Source organism: Elephantulus edwardii, unplaced genomic scaffold (genome assembly GCF_000299155.1).
Source record: "Elephantulus edwardii isolate Elephantulus edwardi_28Jun2011 unplaced genomic scaffold, EleEdw1.0 scaffold00185, whole genome shotgun sequence".
Classification (NCBI taxonomy): Eukaryota; Metazoa; Chordata; class Mammalia; order Macroscelidea; family Macroscelididae; genus Elephantulus; species Elephantulus edwardii.
The window spans coordinates 2742975-2765388 of record NW_006399935.1 but is presented as its reverse complement, the minus strand read 5'-3'; the positions used below and the strand labels follow the sequence as shown (position 1 = coordinate 2765388).

At 48.1% G+C, this 22414-nt stretch overlaps 1 protein-coding gene across 3 annotated transcripts in view; it reads left to right on the top strand.

The window, feature by feature from the left end:
• The first annotated feature begins 10551 nt into the window (after positions 1 to 10551).
• VAV1 (vav 1 guanine nucleotide exchange factor) overlaps positions 10552 to 22414 on the top strand; it is a 140790-nt gene continuing 128927 nt past the window's right edge. For all 3 annotated transcript variants that reach the window (XM_006896348.1, XM_006896347.1, XM_006896346.1), the window contains exon 1: positions 10552 to 10755. In XM_006896348.1, the coding sequence (XP_006896410.1) occupies positions 10552 to 10755 (204 nt within the window). The remainder of the gene's footprint in view (positions 10756 to 22414) is intronic.

The following is a 22414-nucleotide window of genomic DNA, read 5'->3' as shown; positions in this document are numbered from 1 at the left end:
AGACAAGTCCTCCGAGGCCTCCAGGGACCGCATACCTGAGCTCCAGGTGTGGCTCCTGGATAGCTGTGCACTTCATGGTTGTCAGCTGAGCCTGGCCTCTTGTCCATGAGACCTCTCCTCAACACCCCCAGATTCCACTGTGCCAGACACTGTGCTCCACTTTGTGGGGGTATAGAAGAACCTACCAAGGTTCTAGAAGTTTAGGAGAGCTCAGATAATGCCCAGGCCAGCCAAAGGCCAGCTTCAGCCATGCTTCTGGGCCCTTTGGGATAACTTCTGGATACTTGGGCAGGGGGAGAGAGAGGAAGGAAGCAGGGTCCCGACTGGGAGGAGGGTGATGGAGAGAAGGCATAAGGAAGAGACCAGAAAAACTAATGCAGGCGGGGTTGGTTCTGACTCACACAGAACTCACTGAGTCAGAATAGAAATGTGCCCTGGAGGGTTTTCAGCCCCTGAGTTTTTGGGAGTTGGTTGCCAGGCCTTTCTTCTGCGGTACCTTTGGGTAGATTCAAATCTATGAACTTTTGGTTAGTAGCCAAGCTCTGAATTGTCAAGATCACTGAGAGATAGCACGAAGAAGAGTGGGAAGGGATTTTTCATGCCTATGAGGGCACACAGGTGTCCACTCAGGTGCAGCCAACCACACACAGACAAGGATACAGACAGCCATGTGGACGCTGGATCAATACTGGGTCCTTACTCCATGCTGGTTGAGTGTGCACTCAACGGTGGTTAACCTCAAGGTCTCAGTGGTCTGAGGAAGAAAGGCCTAGCAACCTCCTTCCAGAAAGTTATAAAATTGACAACATCATGTCCAAAGATAAGCTAGGAAACCCAGGGGGCCAGTGAGTTGATGTTAATGAGGGAAGAACAGCTTGGAAAAGAAAGGTGAGAATGATCATGACATGAAGAAAACCAGCAAGGCCACTGAATTTGCACTTGGATAGATGGTTGAAACTGGTGTGTTGCTTTGCTGTGCATGTTTGCAATGACCCAATAAATATAATTTAAAGGGGGAAAAAAACCCCTAAGGGGTAGTTTGAAGAGCTCTGGTAGTACAGTGGTTAAAACATCCTGTTGCTAAGCAAAAGCTTGTGGTTCAGACTCGACCCCGTCTCCGCCAGCGGAGCTGAGATGTGGAGAGCTGCGTCCATAAAGATAACAGTCTCAGAACTGCTAGGACAGTTCTGCTTTGTCCTACAGGGTCTTTGTGGGTCTTATTCAAGTTGATGGCAGTTGGGTTTTTCTTATTTTACTATTATTAATTTTTTTGTTTTGTTTTTAATGGAGTAGTTCTACTCTGTCACAAGAGTTGTGCAGCCAACCCAAGGGCATGCAGTCTGAACCCACCAGCTGCTCCGTGAGAAGGATGGACGATCTCTTCCCGTGTGATTTACAGCCTCTGAAAACCCACTGGAGTGTCAGCTATGGGTCTGTTCTGACTCAACGATCCATAACATTGCAATAACAACCTGAGCCCGACTGGCTTCATGGGCAGCAGATTATTGTTATTATTTGATAGAGGAGCAGACAGGCTACTTTAAACAGGATGTCCATGAAGGCCACTCCCATGAGGTGACCTTAGAATGGAGGCCACAGCAAGAGAAGGTGGCAGTTACGCAAAGATCAGGAGAATGAGCGGAACTGACTGATGGCATCTTAGATCATCAAAGGACCCCTGTGGATGGGAGGTGGGAGGCAGGTGCAGGGCCCGCTGTGAGGTCAGGAGCGGAGAAGTGGTTAGAAACGCGAAGCCTGAATTTCGACCTAAACTTCCTGGAAAAGCTGCAGCGAATGAGGGACACTATCTGATTTCTGTCCCTAAAAATATCTGGAGTCAAGATTTGCCGATGCTGCACACCTGGAGGGGGCCACGCCCAGCTGCGCTCAGGTGCACAGACATCTACGCAGTTCGGGGTCCCACTCACGCCCTTGGTGACCCCTTCTCTGTCCGCAGACGTGCCAGGACAGACATGCAGAGCTCTTCCTTCCCAGCTAATGGCCCCCCTTGGAAAGAGAAGCCTTCCCTCCCCACTACCTCCCTGGTCCTGGACGGGCCCCGGGCTTCCCCGCTGCTCACCTAGGCTGGACCGCGGGGCTCCCACGAAGCCTGAGGCTCGGTGACTCCCGGCCCCTCCCGGTTCGCTTGCCCGGCCGCACCCAGAGGGAGGGCAAGCCCGGTCACCTGGAGTCCCCGCAGACCCCGCCCCTCACGGGTAGCCACGCCCACCCAGAGACCAGTTAGTCCACTAACCACGCCCCCTGTCCTCCGCCCCCTAGGTTAACTCTAAGCCCTTCCTTTCAGGAGGCCCCGCCCCCTAGGACACTGACCCGCCCTCCTCCACTCTGGACACGCCCACTGTATGCCCCGCCCTTAGACTGTGGCTTGGCGACTAATCACACCCTTGACATTCCGTTTCGCTCCGCCCCCTCGTCGCCCCGCCCCCAGATTAACTCTCGGCCCGTCCTTCCAATAGGCACCGCCCCTGGAGCTTCGCTCCGCCCCTCGTCGCTCCTCCCCTTCGTCGCCCCGCCCCCTGCCTGTCCCAAGAGACTGGGATTTAGCAAAATTGCACAAACAACCTTGTAGAAAAAACGCTGCGCACCACTCTTCCTTCCCCCTCAGGCTGACCCTCAGCACCCTTTTAGGATCAGCCTCAGGGGGGAAATTGGGTCTCTAACCACGCCTCCCCCCCCAACATGACCCTACGGGGTGCGGGGCGGCCCCTGCTGGCTGTGACGTAGAGAGAGGTGGGCTTCCGCCAGGCCGCCCACCTTGGTTTCCGGGACGAAAGCCCTAGTTTAATGGTGGGTTTTGTGGAGAGGAGTGCGGGAAAGCACGACATCGCATCTCCCCCTGCACTTTCCGGGGAGGGGTTGGGGGGTACACTCGCGGAGTTTCCCAAGTGGGAGAGGGGGTGGGGTGTGCATCCTGATGCCTGAAAGGTGCAGAACAAGAGTGGGCCTGCTCTGATCACGCCTATTCACTCACTCATTCAAGTAGGAACCGACCCGCATATCCCTCCAAGGGATGTTCAGAAACTAAATCGCATGGGAGAAGATTGCCCATTTTTTCCTAATGTGGAATCCACTGGTGGATTCGAACCTGTTGCCTTTAGGTTAGTAGCTCAACTCTACGGACTACACACCACCAAAGGAGCTAACATTTTTATTCAGCGCTTGCTGTGTCCCAGAACTGTGCTTTTTGCCTGATTTGCCTCATTGCATTTAACTTTCACAGCTGCCTATTTTCATCAACCCCATTTTGCAGGTGCAGAAACTGAGGCACAGGAAACCTGAGTTGACTGACCCAGCTTTTGGGTGGTTGAGGTGAAATGTGAACCGGGAGCCCAGGCTTGGTAATCTTGCTTTGTGATGAGGGTTTTATGGTGCAAAGGTCACAGTCATTTTACAGATGAGGAAATGGAGGCGTCTGAGAGTCAGAGGCTTGTAGATGAAAACTTTTGGTTCCTGTAAGTGTTCGTGGTTTGCTTTTGGTACAAATTTAAAGAAAGTTTGGACGTTCACCGGATAGAAAGCGGTTGGGCACTTCTTTAGAGAGTTGTGAATAGGGATGTCGTTTGATCCAACAGTCCCTCCACAAGGTGAATATCCCCAAGGAAATAAGAACAGTGACACAAATTAATATACACACACTCGTGTTTATTGCAGCATGATCTACAGTTGTAAAGATTTGGTATCCATCAATGGATGAATGGCTAAAAAAATAATAGTACTTTCACACAATGAAGTGTTATGCATCACTAAGGTGCGTCTGGTACAGGCCATGGTCTTTGCAATCACTTGTTATGCATCAGAGAGCTGGACAATGACCAAGGAGGATAGAAGGAGAATTGATGCTTTTGAGCTCGGAGAAGAGTGCTGAATTTGCCGTGGACTGCTAAGAGAACAAACAGATTCCTCCTGGAGAGGGTTAAACCGGGCTGCTCCTTGGAGGCAAGGATTCTGAGGCTTGGTCTGACATACTTTGGTCATGTTGTAAGGAGAGACCGGTCCTTGGAGAGGGACATCATGCTTGGGAGAGTGGAGGGCAGGCGCAGGAGGCGAAGGCCCTCTGGAAGATGGATTGATTTGGTGACTGGGGCAATCAGGATGAGTGTGTCAGAGGCAATGAGATTAGCACAGGACAGAACAGAGTTTAGAGCTGTTGTACATAGGGTCACTATGAGTCGCAAGCGACTCAACTGCTCATAACAACAATAACAACAACAACAACAACCAACTAATAATTTGTGAAACACTACAATATGGATGAATCTAGAATAAAAGATGCTGAGTGACATAATTCAGTTCTAAAAGGGCAATTATGGTGTAAGTTGTTGTTGTTAGGTGCCATCAAGTCAAGTACGACCCATAGCCACCTTGTGAACGACAGATCTGAACCCTGTCCTGTTCTGTGTGACCCTCATCATCTCTGACACACTCAAGCCCATTTATTGCAGTCACTGTGTCATTCCATCTCGTTGAGGGTCTTTCCTTCACAGACCCTCCACCTTTCCAAGCATGTTGTCCTTTTCCAACAGCCCCTCTTAACGACATGTACAAAGTATGTAAGATAGCTTGCCCCCCTTGCCTCCAAGGAGCACTCACACTGTCTCCAGGACATAGATTTCTTCTTTCTTTGTGCCATTTATGAGATATTTACTGCTCACCTCCAACACCAATTCAAATAGTTTAAGACCACTGTTATAAAAAAGCTAAGAAAAGATTTATACACAGAATGAAGCTTGGAAGAATTAAAGGAGTGAGGAGGAGAAGAGAGATTAATGAAGAGAAAAACTGGATGAAGGGAAAGGCAATTAGACACACAATTCATTAAATACATTGTTGTTGTTAGGTGCTGTTGGGTCAAGTATGACTAATAGCAACCCTATGAACAACAGAAGGAATGCTGTGCTATCCTGTGCCAACCTTATAATCGCTTTCACTGTCCCTCCACCTTCCTCTTCAAAGAATAGCCTCTCCTAGCATCATGCCAATGTGTGTGTGATGAAGCTTTGCCATCCTTGTTTCCAAGGAACACTGTGACTGCACGCACTTTCTCCACAACGTATCTGTTTGTTCTTCTGGCAGCCCATGGGATATTCAGTACTCTTGTCCAGCACCACAGTTCAAAGGCATCAGTTCTTCTGTCATCCTTCGTCATTGTCCAGCTCTCAGATGCATAGCAAGTGACTGAAAAGACCATGATCTGAATCAGGTGCATTTTAGTCTTCAAATTAACATCATTGCTCTTCAGTAATTTGGAAAGGTCCCTGACTGCACTTTCCCAGTGCAATATGTCTCCTGATCTCCTGACTGCTGATACCAAGTGTATTTATTGTGGATTCAAGTAAGATGAAGTTGTTGACAGTTTCAGTTTTTTCTCCATCTATCATGTTGTCTGTCGCTTATCGCTCCAGTGGTGAGAACGTTAATAACATTAATCAATGCTTAACATTGTTGTTGTTTTGTACCATCGAGTCAGAACCAACCCATAGCTGACCCTCCAGCGAGTTTTCAGAGGCAGCTAATTGCACGGGAGGAGGTTAGTTAATTACATTAATCACTGGAAATGTTATAAAACAAAATGTCTATGAATATATGACAAAACTCAATGTGATTTGTAAATATTCACCCTCTCAAAATTAAACAGTTAAAAGGAGAAAGACTCAACAGTAAGCAGTTTAAACAAAAAGTTGGAATTATAGCAAACTCATTAAGCTGCACCCCGGAAGAAAGGCCTGGTGATCCCACGTCATGAAGATTACACATCAAATCTACTTCACATGGTGTTGTCAGGGGATGGGAATCACCTGGAGCTCAAGAGATTTGGGTTTGGGCTTTAGAATGGTGAAGCTGAGTCCTTCCAGGCTGAGCATTTCCCCAGCGAATGTGGAAGCATCGCCAGGCTCAGGAGGAACACCCTGGCTCAGAGAACACAGCTGGGCGGCTGGCCTCCGCCTGGTTTTCTGTACCTGCAAAGGACACAGGCACGTCCACGGCAGGGGTCGAGCGCACCCTAGTGGTTACAAGGGTGAGAAATGCCAAGGGAGCTGTCAGATGAGGAGAGAGTCCCTACAGACCATCAAGAGGGTTTCAGCTAGTGATAAGTTTATGAAGACAATCCTCGCTGGCTAAATAAACCAATGGAATAAAGAATGATGGTGCTGCATCTATAAGGAGACAGAGGATGATGGCTTTGGGATGAGTGATGGTGTGGTGGTGGTGGTGTAAAGGTGGAATTAGCAATAAATGTCAGAGGCATGCTCAGCTTACAGATTTTCACTCGTTCATGAACAATTATTCATGGAATACACACATATTCCAGGCACTGGCGGACCCAGCCCTACAACAACAGCAACAAAATAACTCATTACCCTCAAGTCAGTTTCAGCTCAGGCAGCTTAGAGACTTTCACTCATTCATGAACAATTATTCATGGAACACATACATATCCCAGGTACTGGCAGACCCAACACAACAACAACAACAACAACATGACTCATTACCCTCAAGTCAGTCCCAGCTCATGACAGCCTCATACGACAGGGTAGAACTACTTCTGAGGTTTTCTTGGTTGTGATCTTTACAGAAGCAGATTTCCAGGCCTTTCTTCCGCAGCGCTGTTGGAGGAGTTTGAACCATCCACCCTCCGGCTAAGTACTGTTCTTTTCCCACAAATCATTGCACCCAGGTAAATAATACATCCACGCGTAAAATGCAAATAGGGAGCTCTGCGAGCCTGGTGGTAAGAAGCTGTGCTGCAATCCCAAAGGCGTGTGGTTTGAATCTACCAGCTCTACTCCTGTGAGATTAACTGTGTCTGAAAACCTGCTGGAGGGTTAGCTAGGAGTCGTTTGCAACTCTATGGCAAAACAACCAGAAGAAATGATCAAATAAAGTCAACCATTTCCATGCATATACCACACCATGCCTCATGCCTTTTCCAGAAGTGAATTTCAGCCTCATGCACCCATGTTCCTGTGTTAGAAGGTTGAGCAGGTTGTGTTTTGTTCATTCATTTTCCCTCATTCTGTTCATTTTCTTTCATCTCCTGTTATAAAAATAGTCACATGATGCTCCTTTTAAAAAAATTTATTTTTTATTTTATTTTATTATTCTTCTGTGCATGTACTGTCAAATCAGATTTGACTGGTACAGGAGGAGATTGTCCCTCTTTCTCCAGCAGAGCATCTGGTGGTTTCGAACCACACACTTCTGGCATATGATGCTCCTTTTTATCACTGTTGTTAGGTACCATTGAGGCAGGTGGGACTCGCAGAGACCCCACGTACGGCAAAGCAAAGCCCTGCCCAGTCCCGTGTCATCCTCACGATCTCTGCTCCACTTACACCCAGGGTCGCAGTCACTGCATTTGTCCACCTCATTCTGATTTTAGTGGCCCAATAAAGGTGTAAGAAGTGGTTAAGTCATAGATCGTGTCTGACAGTCCCCTTGGGAATTGGAAAATAAACAATTGAGACTTTTTGTTTCTGAGAGTTTAAGTGGCTAGTTATAGCATGTCAACTCCACAGTCCCGAGGCAATCTCAAAGGCATGTGGTTCGAATCCACCAGCTGCTCCATGGGAGAAGGACGGGCAACCTCCTCCCTTGTGATTTCCTGCCTCTGAATATCCTCTGGAGGGTCAGCTCTGACTTGATGGCACAAAGCAACAACAACCACAGCTCAACAGTTGAATATTAAAACTATGTCAAATAGTTTTAAGCAAAAACTATGAGTTTGTCTTAGGCCTGCTTATCTCGTAGTTCATTTATGTTTTCTCCTGATCCAGGCCATGGTCTTCATGATTACTTGCTAATCGCAGGTAGACAATGACTCAGGATGACAGAAGAAGAATTGATGCCTTTGAGTTGTGGTGCTGGAGAAGAGTCTCTAACATACCATGGACCACCAAGAAAACAATTAAATCTGTCTTGGAGAGAGTGAAACCAAGTATCTCCTTGGAGGCTAGGATATTGAAACCCCATCTCACATACTTTGGGCACGGGGCCAGGAGGGACAAGTCCTTGGAGAAGGACATCATGCTTGTGAAGGTGGATGGACAGCGCAGGAGAGGAAGATCCCGGATAGGATGGATTGCCACAGTAATTGGAGCAGTGGGAATTGGTGTGTTGGAGTCAGTGAGATTGGCTCAAAACAGGGCAGGCTTCAGAGCTGTTATGCGTAAGGTCGCTATGAGTCTCAGGAAACTCGATGGCACATAACAACCTGTAAAATAATGTAAGCAAACAGCAACATGGGAGCGTGTATGTCCCTGGAGAATGCTCTCTCAGAGAAGCCGTGGTGGAGAGCGCCTGCAAACTTTCTGCAGCCACTGGAATTTTGCGTAGACGAGGAAACTGAAGAGCAAATCTTTGGCACAGGCTCTTCAGACACACTCCTTCGCCGAATTGAGGAGCACAGCGGCACCCTTATCCACCTAGAACAGTGGTTCACGGCCTCAGGTCAAACTCGTACGATAATAGTAGGACCAATCCCAGCGAGGAGATGGCTGCTGAAAAGGATCCGATGTTTAGAAAGCTTAGATTTTGAAATTCGGGCCCAAGGTTTGGATATGCTGCTGCGTGTCCGGAGCCACCCACTGACTGAAGACAACCTGTATACACTTCCTGTCCGACTGTCTCTTTCCCCAGAAATGGCATTGGCTGCCAAAACAGGGGATCTCTCCTACCTTGGACTTATCTAACCACCACCATGCTGTCTCATATAAATCTCTTCAATGTAATAAAATGTTCCATCCTGTAAAATCCGTCAATAAAACAAGTTGTTGTTGTTATTGTTGTTATGTGCCGTCGAGTCGTTTGCGACTCATAGCGACCCTATGTACAACAGCCCTAAACCCTGCTCTATCCTGTGCCAATCTCATTGCCTCTGACACACCCATCCTGATTACCCCAGTCACTGAATCAATACACCTCATAGAGGGTCTTCCCCTCCTGCACTGTCCCTCTATCCTACCAAGCATGATGTCCCTCTCTAAAGACCTGTCTCTCCTTACAACATGTCCAAAGTATGTCAGACAAAGCCCCAGAATCCTTGCCTCCAAGGAGCAGCCTGGTTTAACCCTCTCTATGATGAATCTGTTTGTTTTCCTAGCAGTCCATGGTACATTCAATACTCTTCTCCAGCACCACAGCTCAAAGGCGTCAATTCTCCTTCTATCCTCCCTAGTCATTGTCCAACTCTCTGATGCATAACAAGTGATTGCAAAAACCATGGCCTGTACAAAAAGGACACACCAGACTGTGAAACATACATAGAATTTGCATGTTATTTGTGGAATAAAATGGTAGTTGAAGGCAAACTGTGCCATCTAGTGACCTAGAGTGAACATAAGAGGCACAGATTCCTGCCGTCATGGGCATTTTGGTGCTGGGGACAGTCATGCACTGCCCTTAGGTCAGGTCTGACACATCACAGCGGATCCTTGAGCGGCCTTTCAGAGGCTGCAGGTAGCACAGGAGGAAACTGTCCATTTTTCTCTGGTTGAGCAGTTAGTAGTGAATTCCAACCGTTCTCCTCTGGGCTGGCAGCACAAGCTTGTACCCACTAGGCCGCCAGAGAAAGGGGCCAGTTGAAACACAACTTAGTTCCACAGGCAAGCGGGCTTACCCGGTGTTGTCAGGACTTCACCTGGTGAGAGATGAGGTGGGAAAACCAAAGCTGGCCTCCCGTGCTCCGGGTGATTCGGACCAGGAGCTGCTCCGCTGCATTCCTCAGGCTGCAGATTTACGTGGAAGGAGGTTGCCCATTTTCCTCCCTTGGAACAGCTGGTAGGAAAAACAAATCGGTGTGAAAGGGGAGGAGCCTTTGGAAGCTCTCAAGAGAAGGGGGTATTTGGAAAGGCCTTAAGTGAGAGGTTAAGGGGTCATTGCATTGACCAAGGCTAAAGGCACAGCCCGTGCAAATGCCCTGGGGCAGGGCCTGGTGACTTGGGTTGCTGTAGGGAGTGAGTGAGGGGCGAGAGAGGAGGAGAGGAGGTAGAAGGGGACAGGGCAGGGCAGGACCAGGGTCTTGTGGGCAGAGAAGAGGACTGGAGTCTTTAGCTCAGGAGGTGGGAGCCTTGGAGGGCTGTGGACAGAGGAGGGCTCTGCCCTAACTCGAGTGTTCACCTTCTGACTGCTGTGGGGACCGAGGGTGGGAACCCTGGGGACCAGATGAGGGTGGTGACGCTGCAGCAGCGAGTGGGGTGGCGGCAGAGGAGGGCATGCGAAAGGTCGGATTTGGGGTGCATCTCGGAAGCGCTCGTTTCGTTGACAGACCTTGCTTAGCTCACTCTGCCTCCCCAGCCTCAAGTGTCCAGGCTGGCATTGAACTCGGGAAGGAGTGGCTGGAGCCCCCCTGCACGAGGGGCAGGGCCAGGCTGGGCTGCAGGTGCTTCCCCACCCCACGCTCCTCCTCCTCCTCCTCCTCCTCCTCCACCCCCTCCGCGCGACAATTACAGGCAGAGAAGAGGAAGTGGGAGGCCTAGCTGTCGTTCCTAGCGGGCAGCGAGGCCCGGGGCTGCTGGCCGGAGGGCAGGAGCCATGGAGCTGTGGCGCCAGTGCAGTCACTGGCTCATCCAGTGCCGCGTGCTGCCGCCCAGCCACCGCGTGACCTGGGATGGGGCGCAGGTGTGCGAGCTGGCCCAGGCCCTCCGGGACGGAGTCCTCCTCTGCCAGCTGCTCAACAACCTGCTGCCCCATGCCATCAACCTGCGCGAGGTCAACCTGCGCCCCCAGATGTCCCAGGTGAGCCAGCTGCCGCCCAGCACGCTGGGGAAGGGGACAGGCGAGGGGTGGGGCGCCTGGGCTGGCACTCCATGGCTTCATGCCCTTCCTCTGGAGGTGGTAAACAAAGTCAAAGGGAGTGCACCCAACTCGGTACCCCCCTTTCCCCCCCAGTGCACAGGCGCTACACTTGGTGGCACAAATGGTTAAGCAAGCGTGGGACTGCTAGCAGAAAGGCTGGTGGTTCGAATCCAGCGGTTGACACCAGGGAAGCGAGGCCTGGGGGTCTGCTTCGGAAAGGTCATGACCTCCAAAAGTCCAGGAACCAGCTCTGCTCTGTGGGGGTGGAGAATTGGCCAGGCGGGGGGATCACACAGGCAAGCCAGCCCCCAGATGAGGCGTTCTTAGGGTCCTGGGGGCTCACTAACCCGCTGGGCGTCCTTCCTGGGGCCTGAGCAGATGGACTCCTGTGACCCCCATTCTGGCTCTGGAGGAGGAGCCTCCACACTTCTTCCCCTACATGTGTCTGCTCCCCGGGCCCAGGGCCCCTTCCTTCCCCTCACATCTTCCTTCCCCTTAACTTCCTGCGGAGGCTGGGGCAGTGCACGAGCAGGGGCTGTGCCCTTGGGTTCTCAGCTGCCATGCCTCTGGAGGGGAAACTGAGGCAGGGCTTTGGCCTGGCCGGGAAACAGGTTCCTGGTTCAGGGGGCTGCAAATGGTTACCCATTCTCCACAGGGCTTTCTGGAGGGGCTTAGGGTCCAGGGCCCCTGGCAGGAAAGGCAGCCGCCCCCAGCTCAGGAAATATATTCAAATCCCAATTTGAATGTGGTCGGGGAGGGGGAGGCAGCAGGCCGGCTCCTCTCTCCTGCTTTTTGTCTGATGGCCCATCAGTGGGCAGTCGGGGGCCCAGATGTGTGGGGTGAGGCGTTAGATGAGGGCTGGACCAGCGGTGTTCAGACCCAGAGCTTGAGGAGACTCTTGAGTTTTGAGGTCCTGGGGTCTGAGGACACATAGTCTGTCCTGGGATCTGAGGGGACATGGTCTGTCCTGGCGTTGAAGAGGATATGAGTTTTCCTAGAGTCCAGGGAGACATGAACTGTCCTGGAGTTTGAGGGGATAGGGTTTGCCCTGGGGTCTCAGGGGACTTGGTCTGTCCTGGAGTCTAAAGGGACAAGATCTGTCCTGAGGAGTCTGTTCAGAGGGAACATGATTTATTCTAGGGTCCCTGGGGACGTGGTCTGTCCTGGGATCCCCCCCGTGTTCTGTCCTGGGGTCTGAGAGGACATTGCCTATGTTGGGTGTGAGGGGCAGGGTCTGGCTGCATGAATCTGTCCTGGGGTCTGAGTGGACACATTTTCGTCCTAGGTTTTGAGGAGACATGATCTGTCCTGGGGTCTGTGGGGACTTGGTCTGCCCTGATGACTGAGAAGGCATGGTCCTGGGTCTTGCGAGGGTGCAGTTCTGTTCTGTAGATCTAAGATGACATGAGAAGACATGCCTCCCTCGGAAGGTCACAGTGGTACCCCTGTTGTCTTTTTTTGGCTCCTTCCCGGAGACGAGGCCTTACACGAGAGAGGGAGTTGGTGGGGCCGCTGGAGCTGGCTGGCAGAGTGCTGGGCATCGACCTCTCTGACTCGCGGGAGAGGTGCCATCTGTATGGCGAGAAGGGAAGACATTGCTTCTGGAGTGGGACCCACTGGGGTCCTGAGGGGGTTGATGAAAAGTCTATCTGTGGAGGAGGTGGGAGCCCTTAGTTCTGCTTCATTTCCTTCCTCCAGGGGTTACCCCCTCCCTGGCCTGGGCAGAGATTCCCGAAAGGCAGAGGGTAGCTCAGAGGCCCCCCTGGCCAATCTGCTGACCACAGTGTCATCAGATTTGCCTATTTGTGAGATGTCTTTGTGACTCTTGGGGCACAAGGAAGTGGTGTTAGGCCAGCCAGGCCAGGCTGGTAAGGGGTCCATTGGCCAGGGAGTCCACGTATCCTGTGATGCTGCCTTCAGAGAACCACACTCATTGCCCAACCTGAGAGACCCTTCAGGACAGAGCACTTTGAAGTTCATCTCTGTGACATGTACACGGTGGGAATGTGGGTAGGAAGCACAAAGATGATCACGGTCAATCCAGGGAGGTGCTGCCAGGGAACAGCCTTTCTGGATGTCTGTGTTTTTGGCATTTAAAAAGGTCCTTGAAAGGTTGTGTGAGGTGGAGAGGAAGAAGGAGGATGCTTTTGATGGAGAGAATAGCACAAACGAAAGAACAGATTTAGAATGCTTCCCCATGTATCGCATTTCCTCCTCATTGCCATTGTCTGCCTGATTGTTTCCAGGGAAGAGGGTGGAAAAACTATTTTTATCCATCCTTTCTTTCTTTCATTCATCCATCCATCCATCCATCATCCATGATGCAATCATCCACCCAATACTCACTTATTTGTCTAAAATCTATCCGTTATCTGTTTATCTATAATGCAAATAACTGTCAGTTCATTCAAATAATCTCAGTTCATTAATCTAAAGTCTTTCTATTATAATCTGTATAGCCATAATGCACCCATTCATCTACAATACATTCAACCATTGACCCCAACATAGTCTACTTCTCCATCTATCTGTAATTTATCCACATCTATCCATCCAACTATAATCTATAGTCCATTCATCATCTATCCATTTATAATCCATCCATCCATAATCTAATAACCATAATCCATAATCATATTCCATTTATCCATAATTAATACATACCTTGCATTTATATTTTCTTTAGTCCGTCTGTCCATCCATCCATCCATAATCAATTCACTCATCCATAATCCATCCTGCCACCCACAGTCACCTATAGTCCATCCATCCATCCATCCATCCATCCATCCATCCATAATGCAATAACTCATCCACAATTCATACATAATCTAGAGAACTCGCATGGAGTAGTTTGTAGGAAGTTGCGCTGAGTTCATGAGCAGCTCTTTAAGAGAAAGATGGGCCATCTCTCTCCATGTGATTTAGGGTCTTAGAAACCCAGTGCGGGATCAGCTGTTGTTCAGTTCCAGCTTAATTGCAGTGAATTTTCTAATTTGCTCCATCATCTCCTCACCTATAATCTCTTCATCCATCTATCCATAATCCATTCACCATCCATCTATCCAAGTGTACCAGCCCCTATTCTTGGCCCTAGGTGCATCAAGGACACCCCCCCAGTCGCCCCCCCCCGAGAGAAAGAGAAACACACACACACACACACCCCTGCTGTTGAGAAATCTGTGTTCGAGTGGACTGATTGTAAATAAAGAAAGAAATACATTGTCAGGTGATTTGTGTGCTTTGAATGACACAGTGGGGAGGTCACACTGGAGTGAGTCTCCATGGTGGACAGTCCCTCTGAGATCTGGGGCCGAGAGAACATGGCATGACCACGGTGGTGGCCGCACTGACACCGGATGCTTCGCCTCTCCTGTAACTCACCTGGGACTCCCACTTGTGAACTGGGAGGAGATGGCATTGAGGCTGGAGAAGGGGACGAGGAAGGGATGAGTGAGAGGGCCATGGTGGGAGACACCTGCCTGGATGTGGGGCTGATGACATGTGAGGACAGGTCCTGGGCTTATGCGTTGCCTCAGTGCGATCCTGTCAGGAAAGGAAGAGGAGGGGGCCGGAGCAGGGGGTGTCTGGAGGGCAGCGGCCTGGAGGGCAGCGGCCTGGAGGAGCCAGCTGTTGGGATGCTCGATCCCCACTCAGGCTGCCCCCATGTGTCACTGGGTAGAACTGCTCCCTTGTGCTTTCCCGTCCACAGAAGGGGCCTGATGGCTCAATGGTTAAAAGCTTCACTGCTAACCAGAGTCAAGCCCACCACACTGCTCTGTGGGAGAAATATGTGGCTGTAAAGTTAGAGCTTGGGGGGCCTATGGGGGGCAGTTCTGCTCTGTCCTCCAAGATTGTTATGAGTCAGAATCCACTTGACAGCAGAACCTTTGAGTTTTCAATCTTTATGGAAGCAAATAACCAGGCCTTTCTTCCTGGCTGTGACTGAGTGGGGTCCAAATGCACGCCTTTAGATTGGCAGCCGACAGCAAAGCGAGAAACCTTGAAGAAGGAAGACCTGGGTTTAGATCTTGATATTGCCCTGAGCCTCAGTCTCCTCATCTGTGAAATGTGGACAGAAAGGCACCATCCGAAGACAGATGCAGTGTTACTTTAATACTGCCCAGCAAATTTGTCCAGTACCCGACAAACCCTCATCAAACAGTGTTTCTGGAAAAACTGAGGCAGATGGCTGGGGAAGGTGAGCGTAGCAGAGTGGCGTTGCGGCGAGGGCAGGGTCTGCAGGTCCCCTTGGTCACTCTGTTCTGGCCATGCTGATTCCCTCATGTTCTGAGAACTCCCCTGGCACAAAGCTGCCTCAGGGCCTTTGCACGTGCTGCTCTCGTCGCTTCCCCTAGGTACACACTGATGATTCTCTTCTTGAGATGCACAATGGTCAAGCTTTTGACTGAATGGTAAGCGGTTTCTAGCGAGAGAAGAAAGTGGTGGCATTCTGCCCCTGTAGAGATGGCAGCCTTGGAAGCCCGGGGGACACTTCTACCCTGGGACGTGCTTTGGGTTTGGACTCCACTTGACAGCAGTGGGCTTGGCTTGTGCCTTTGATTCTTTTTACTCCCTTCAAAACAGTCAAAGTCATTTGTGGTTGTCACTCAGGGGGGCTATGCTACTGACACTAAGTGGAGAGACCAGGGGTGCTGCTTGACACCCTACAATACACTGGGTGCTCCCACACAGAGAATGGCCCAGTCGGCTTTGTCAGCAGAGGGAAAGGTCAGAAACCCTGGGCTGGAGGCAAAGAATTTGGGAGAACCTTCCAGATGTTTAGTCATTTGGTTCATTCTCATGGTTAAAATATTAAGACACATGCACCTGTATCCAGGGGAAATTTTTAAGTCTGACTTGCCTATCAGCTATCAATTCCCACCTTCCCCTACAGGTAACAACGTCTATATTTTGGTATAATTTTCTGTAACTCTTTCCAGAGTTTCTTTGTGCAAACTGAAACAAATAGGAATCTAAATTCTCCTTCAATCTTCCTCTAATCTTTAATACAAAAGACAACACAACACTACCCTCATTTTTGTCAATAATTACATTCCCAGAGTAACATACACAAACCACCTGTCTTTAAAAAAAGTGTCATGGGGTGCGACCACTGTGGAAGGCGGTATGGCGCTTTCTCAAAAAGTTACAAATAGAGATACTGTTTGACCCAGCAATTCCACTACTGGGAATATACCCCAAAGAGACTATAACTGACATTCAAACAGATATATGCACACCCATGTTTATCATGGCTTTGTTCACAATAGCAAGGAATTGGAAACAACCTAAGTGCCCATCAACGAATGAATAGAGAAGCTGTGGTATATTCACACAATGGAATACTACGCTGCATTGAAAAACAAGGAACTCATGCAATATTATTCAAAATGGGTGACCTTGGAGGACATTATGTTGAGTGAAGTATCTCAGTCACAAAAGGACAAATAATGCATGGTGCCACTGTTGTAAAGCAGGACTGACATCGGAGTTGGGGGGAGACTGAGAAAGATAGGTTCAATAATATATGCTGCACTGAAACAGATGAGGGGGAGAACTGTTTAAAAGGGATATGTGATTAGGTATTATTGTCATGACAGGAGTCTAGAACGAAGGCTGCACAGTGGAGTGGACGTGGAGGGAGGCATTATATAACAAAGGAAGAATTTTACTTTTCAAAGAGAAGAACAAACTGGGGGGGAGGGGTGGACAGGGAGAAAAGTGCAACAATGAATGAATGGAAATCCAAAGTCTCTGTAAATTTTCATTGAAATGAATAATAATAATTAAAAAAGATATTTAAAAAGTGTCATAATATTCCACACATTGTACTCCCCATGTATCAGGCCGTATTCTAATCACCAGTCGGCAAGGAGCATCCTGAGGGTCAAATTTGGCCCGTTCTAATACTTTGTTTTTCACACAAGATCCTTCCCGTTTCCTTCAACATCCCCCCCATCGAATTGTGCAACCCTATGATTAACAACCCTCCCCTCCATCCATCCTCACCCCTCTGCTTCCTCTGGGACTGGAGAGCATTATGCTGAGTGAACGAACTCCGTCCCACAAGGAGAAATACTGTATAAAACCATTATTGTAGAATGAATATGAGGATCTTCTGCCCTGTTTTTATAAATAAAGTTTTATTGGAACATAGCCATGCCCATTTACCTACCTTTTGTCTGTGGCAGCTTGCCTGATCCAACGGCAGAGTTGAGGGTTGTGGTACAGACGCCTGTGAAATGGAAAATATTTACTATCTGGGCCTTTGTAGAACGTTCTTCCTGATTTTACACTTTTTATTCATTTACGTGTTTGACTTCTACAGCAAGTTAGGAGAGAGATGGTACTATCATTACCCCTATTTTTTTGCCTGGGTAAATTGGAAACAGAGAATCCCAGCTCTGAAGTGGCAGAGTTGGGATTTGAACTCAGGCAGCCTGTTTGCAGGGTCCTTACTCTTATTCAGTACCTGAACTGACTCCATATCATTGTACAACTGAGTGAACATTTCTTTTGTTGTTGCTGTTAGGCTAGTTTTGACTCCTAGGGACTCCATGTGACAGAGAAGGACAGTCCCAGAGGCTCTCCTAGGCTGTCAGCTTTATGAGAGCAAATCACCAGGTTGTTCTGCCGTATAGTTTCTGAGTGAGTTTGAACCACTAACCTTTTGGTTACCAGTTGAGCTCGGAACCATTGCTCCACTAGGAGCCCTTATCACTTATTTTACCACCGTCTACTGATGGCCAGTCCTTGAAGAGGACATTATGCTTGGAAAGGCGAGGGGTCAGTGAAAGAGAGGAAGACTCTGAAGGAGGTGAATTGACACAGTGACCGTGACAATGGACTCAAGTGCGTCATCGGCAGTGAGGACGACGCAGGAGGGGGCAGGGTTCAGATCTGTTGGTTACAGGGTCACTAGGGGTCATAGTTGACTCAATGGCACCTAACAACAACAACAGCAACCATGCTGGTGGTCAGAGGAGCCCTGGTGGAGCAGTGCCTGATGCATTGTGCTGCTGAGCACAAGGTCAGCCTTCTTTAGAAATTTAGAGCCTTGGAAACCCAACGTGGGGCTCACCACGTGTTGTGATGGGCTCATGGGCTTTGGTGTTTTGGTCTGGTTGTTGAGGGACAGGAGCCCCGGTGGCCCAGTGGGTAAAGAATTCAGCTGTCGAATCCACCAGATGCTCCGCTGGAGAAGGAGGGCAATCTTGTCCCGTGCCAGTGGAATCTGACTCGACGGTACGTACACAACAAGAAAAAAAAAGAATTCAACTGCGAACCAAAACGTTCACATCTGCTAGAAGCTCAAGTCGCTTCCAGGAAGATTTGCAGTCTTGGCGACCCCATGAGCAGTTTTGCTCTGTCCTTCAGGGCCGCTGTGAGTCCCAATCTATCTCTGGATGAGGACTTGAGTCCTCACACTGTTGCTAAAACAAGTTTGCTGCACTCTATAACCTTGCTAGTCAACCTTGGGTTTTATTTTAGGTTCCTGTATTGTGTGGCTTTGGGCACTTTACTTAACATCTCTGTAAAATGGGCATGCTAAATCCCTGTCTTAGTTTATCCAGGACGATATACCACAAGTGGCTGGCTTTGAGAAAACGTAATATATTCTCTTACAATTTAGGTGTTTAGATGTACAAATTTGGAGTGCCAGCTGTAGGGTGGTCCCCATCTCTCTCTGTCAGTTTTAGGGGAAGGTTTTCATTTCCTTCAGCACCTGTAGGCCTGCTGTTCTTTGGCGATCTCCTTGTCTCCTGGCCTTCCCTGGTGTCAAGTAAATCCCTTGCACAGGGACCTGAAAAAGGACACACTTCAGGAAATACTTTATTGAAGGTCCTGAGGTCCCCCTATGTCCAAAAGGGAAAGGAGAAGGGGTCAGAAGAGGGACAAGGGAGGAGCATCACCAGGATAGCAGAGATTGGTGTGTGTGAAGGAATAGGAAAGATTCCTGTTCTTCATGTCCTATAAGGAAGCAAAAAGAAGGGGGGATAATAGGCATAGATAAATTTATTATTTATTATTAGTAGGTGTCATTGGGTTGAGTACAATCCACAGTGACCCTGTGAACAGCAGAGCTGAACCCTGTCCTATCCTGTCCCACCTCACAATCGGTGACACACTCAAGCCCAGTGCTGCATTCACTGTGTCAGTCCACCTGATTGAGGGGCTTCCTCTCCTTCACCGTCCCTCCAACTTTCCAAACGTGATATCATTCTCCAAGGAACAGCCTCTCCTAGCAATATGCCCAATGTGTGCAAAACATCAATTATGTAAGATACAACATATATGAATGATTGCAGAAAGCACAATTTATACGAGTAACTGTAAACAGTCCAATTTAAAGAAGTAAACACAAATTCTTAGAATTTATCAATTTAAAAAAATTATACTTAAAAATGATATCGGCACCATTCATTGGAGTCTTCAATTAGCTATAGAAATCACTGGAAGCCATTGACTGGAGCAAAAGAAATAGTTCAAAAGAAAATGTGTCATAGACCACATCCTGGGAAATTCCCCTTATATAGGGGCAGGGCTGTGATGGAATTAAGGGGTGCTGCATTCCACCCAAATCCTTTTACTGCCCTTTGATCTATCAGATATTGTTGTACCATTAAATAGAGTTTCCATTTTATAGCATTACATACATACGTTAAATGCATCAAAATGTGTCACATACATGCATTTTGAGAGCCTGCAATGCAAATGAAAATCACTATTTCAAAGCATTTTTGTGAGGGATAAACAGAGTTCCTTAAAAGGTCCTATAACAATGGCCAACAGACACATGAAGAAATGCTCAGAATCACAGGCAAAATCAAAATCACAATGGGATACCGTCTCACTCCAGTAGTAGTGGCAGAGTTTAACAAGCCAGCAAGTAATAAATATTAGAGAGGATGTATAGAGATAGGAACTCTTACACACTGTTGGTGAGATTGTAAAATGGGACAGCCGCTCTGGAAGGCAGTTTGGTGTTTCCTCAAAAAGCTGAATGTAAGAATTCCATATGACCCAGCTATTCTACTGCCTGGAATATGTTGTTGTTAAGTGCCGTTGAGTCACAAGCAACTCATAGCGACGCTATGAAGGAGAGTCCTCGACGCTTGGGTGCCTTTCATCCTCTCTCCAGGTTCATAGGGTTTCCGGAGGCAAGCTATTATGGAAATGGATGCCACTCCTCCTTCCAAGCTTGTTTTAATCGGGGAGCACCCCCCTACTCTCTATCCGCTTTGGGTAGCCAACCATTAACGCATTTGACACATCAGTGTCACAGTGTTCAGCCTCACAGCAACCACAAGTGACCGCGGTACAGCAACTTGTACACCAGGGCTATATGACCTAGAGGAAAGTCTGGAATATAACCCGAGAAAATGAGAATTGAGATGCAAATGGAGATGTGTATACCAATGTTCATCACAGCATTATTCAACATCGGAAGAACATGGAAACAGCCCAAATGTCCAACCACGATTGGATGGATTGAGAAATTGTGGCACATGGTGGAATTCTATGCTGCATATAGGAGCAATGAGTTCATATAATTTGGCAGGGACTGGAGTGCAGTATGCTAAGTGAACTCAGTCCCATTAGAACAAATACTTTGTAAGACCATTATTGTAGAAATAAAAAGATAACTAGAAAACAGGTATGAGGAGGGTAGGCGTAGAGGGGTGAGGATCGGTGGGGGTTAATCACGGGGTCACACAATTTGACGGGTTGAGGGAGCGGAGGACGAAGGGAATGAGAAAGATCCTGTGTGAAAAACAATGTAAAAAAAAAAAGAAAAACAATGTAGATGAACTTTGTAAGGAAACCAGTATAAAGTAAACATTTATTTATTTCTTTTCAAAAAAGGACCTGTAACAGTGCTTGGCTACACACAAGTGTCTTTGTTGTCAGAACAAGGATACCAGCTTGAAGACGACGGTACACTTGATCAAAGCTGTGGTATATTCTGTTGCTTCCTATGCATCTGAAATTTGGACAACGTAGAAAGATGACAGAAGAAGAATTAATGCCTTTAAATTGTGTTGGAAAAAGAGCACTGCACGTACCGTGTCCTGCCCAAAGAACAAATAAATCTGTCATGGAGAGGGTTCAGCCAGGGTGCTCCTTCGACGCAAGGATGCTGACACTTCATCTCACATACTTTGAGCAAGTTTTCAGGAGACATCAATCTTTGGAAAGAGACATTATGTTGGGAAAGGTGGAGGGTCAGAGAAAGAGAGGAAGACCCTTAACAAGATGGGCTGGTACAGAGGTTGTAAGAATGAGCTCAAGCCTAACAGAGATCTTGAAGATGGTGTAAGATAGGGCAAAGTTTCTATCTCTTGTTCATAGGTCATTATGAGTCATAGATGACTGGATGTAACCTCACAATTACAAGAACAAGTGGCATGATGGTAAAGCAATCAGCTTCTGACCAAAAAGGTCAGTGGTTCAAATCTCCCATCAGCTCTACAGGAAAGTGACCCTGTGGTCTCTCTCCTTACAGATCATAGACCAGAAAACATGGAGTAGTTCTATTCTGTTGAACTATACTCAGAATCGACAGCATCCAACATCAATGAAAAAACCCTCAAACTTGGTGCCATTGAATTGAAAGCATCTCATAGCTGACCCTCCAGCAGGTTTTCAGAGGCTGTCAATTGCATGGGGTGGTGGGGGGATTGCCCATATTTCTCCTGAGAAGTAGCTGGTGGATTTGAACCGTGCGCCTTTGTCTTGTCAGTGTAACTTGCTACCAAGTAGATCCCCACAGTTCCCACTGTTAACACAATCATTTGTATTGCATGCATGAGCATGTGTTATCTGGAGGATACTTCCTAGAAGTGGGGTTTTTGGGTGAAAGTGTATGTGTGCGTGTGTTTCTGATAGATGTTGCCAGCTTGTCCTGGTGGGACTGAAGCCCTGTGTGTTGCTCCAATTGTGTTCTCACAAGCAGTATGTTAAAACTTTGATTTCTTGTTGCCAGGTGTCCTGAAGTTGCCCCTGACTCAGGGTGGCTCCATGGACAGAGAATGGAACTGCCCCGTCCTATACCATGTTCTCAGCCATTACGCATCGAGCCTACTGGTGCAGCCACGATGTCTGTCCATCTCCTTGAGGGTCTCCCTCTTTTTTGTCCACCTTCCACTTTTCGAAGTGTGATGTTCTTCTCTTTCTCCAGGGACTGACCCCTCCTGGTAACATGTTCAAAGTATGTGAGAAGAAGCCTTATTATTCTGCTTCTAAAGAACATTTTAGCTGTACATTTTACAATATTTTTCTTTTCATTTCAGCAGCCCCTGGTGTATTCAATATTCTTTGCCAAACCATAATTCAAAGACATAATTCTTCCTCGATCTTCCTTATTCATTGTCCCCCTTTCATAAGCACATGCTGTTGTTGTTGTTGTTAAGTGCCATTGAACTGAGTACGACTCATAGTGGCCCTAAAAAGAATACATCTGAACTCTGCCCTATGCTGTTCCATCCCCGAGTCATGACACCCAACTTGATGAATGTTCAGTGGAGCTCGCTGTGGCTTAATGTATATTTCTTTTATTTTTAGTCAAGTTGTTGTTGTTATGTGCCATCGAGTC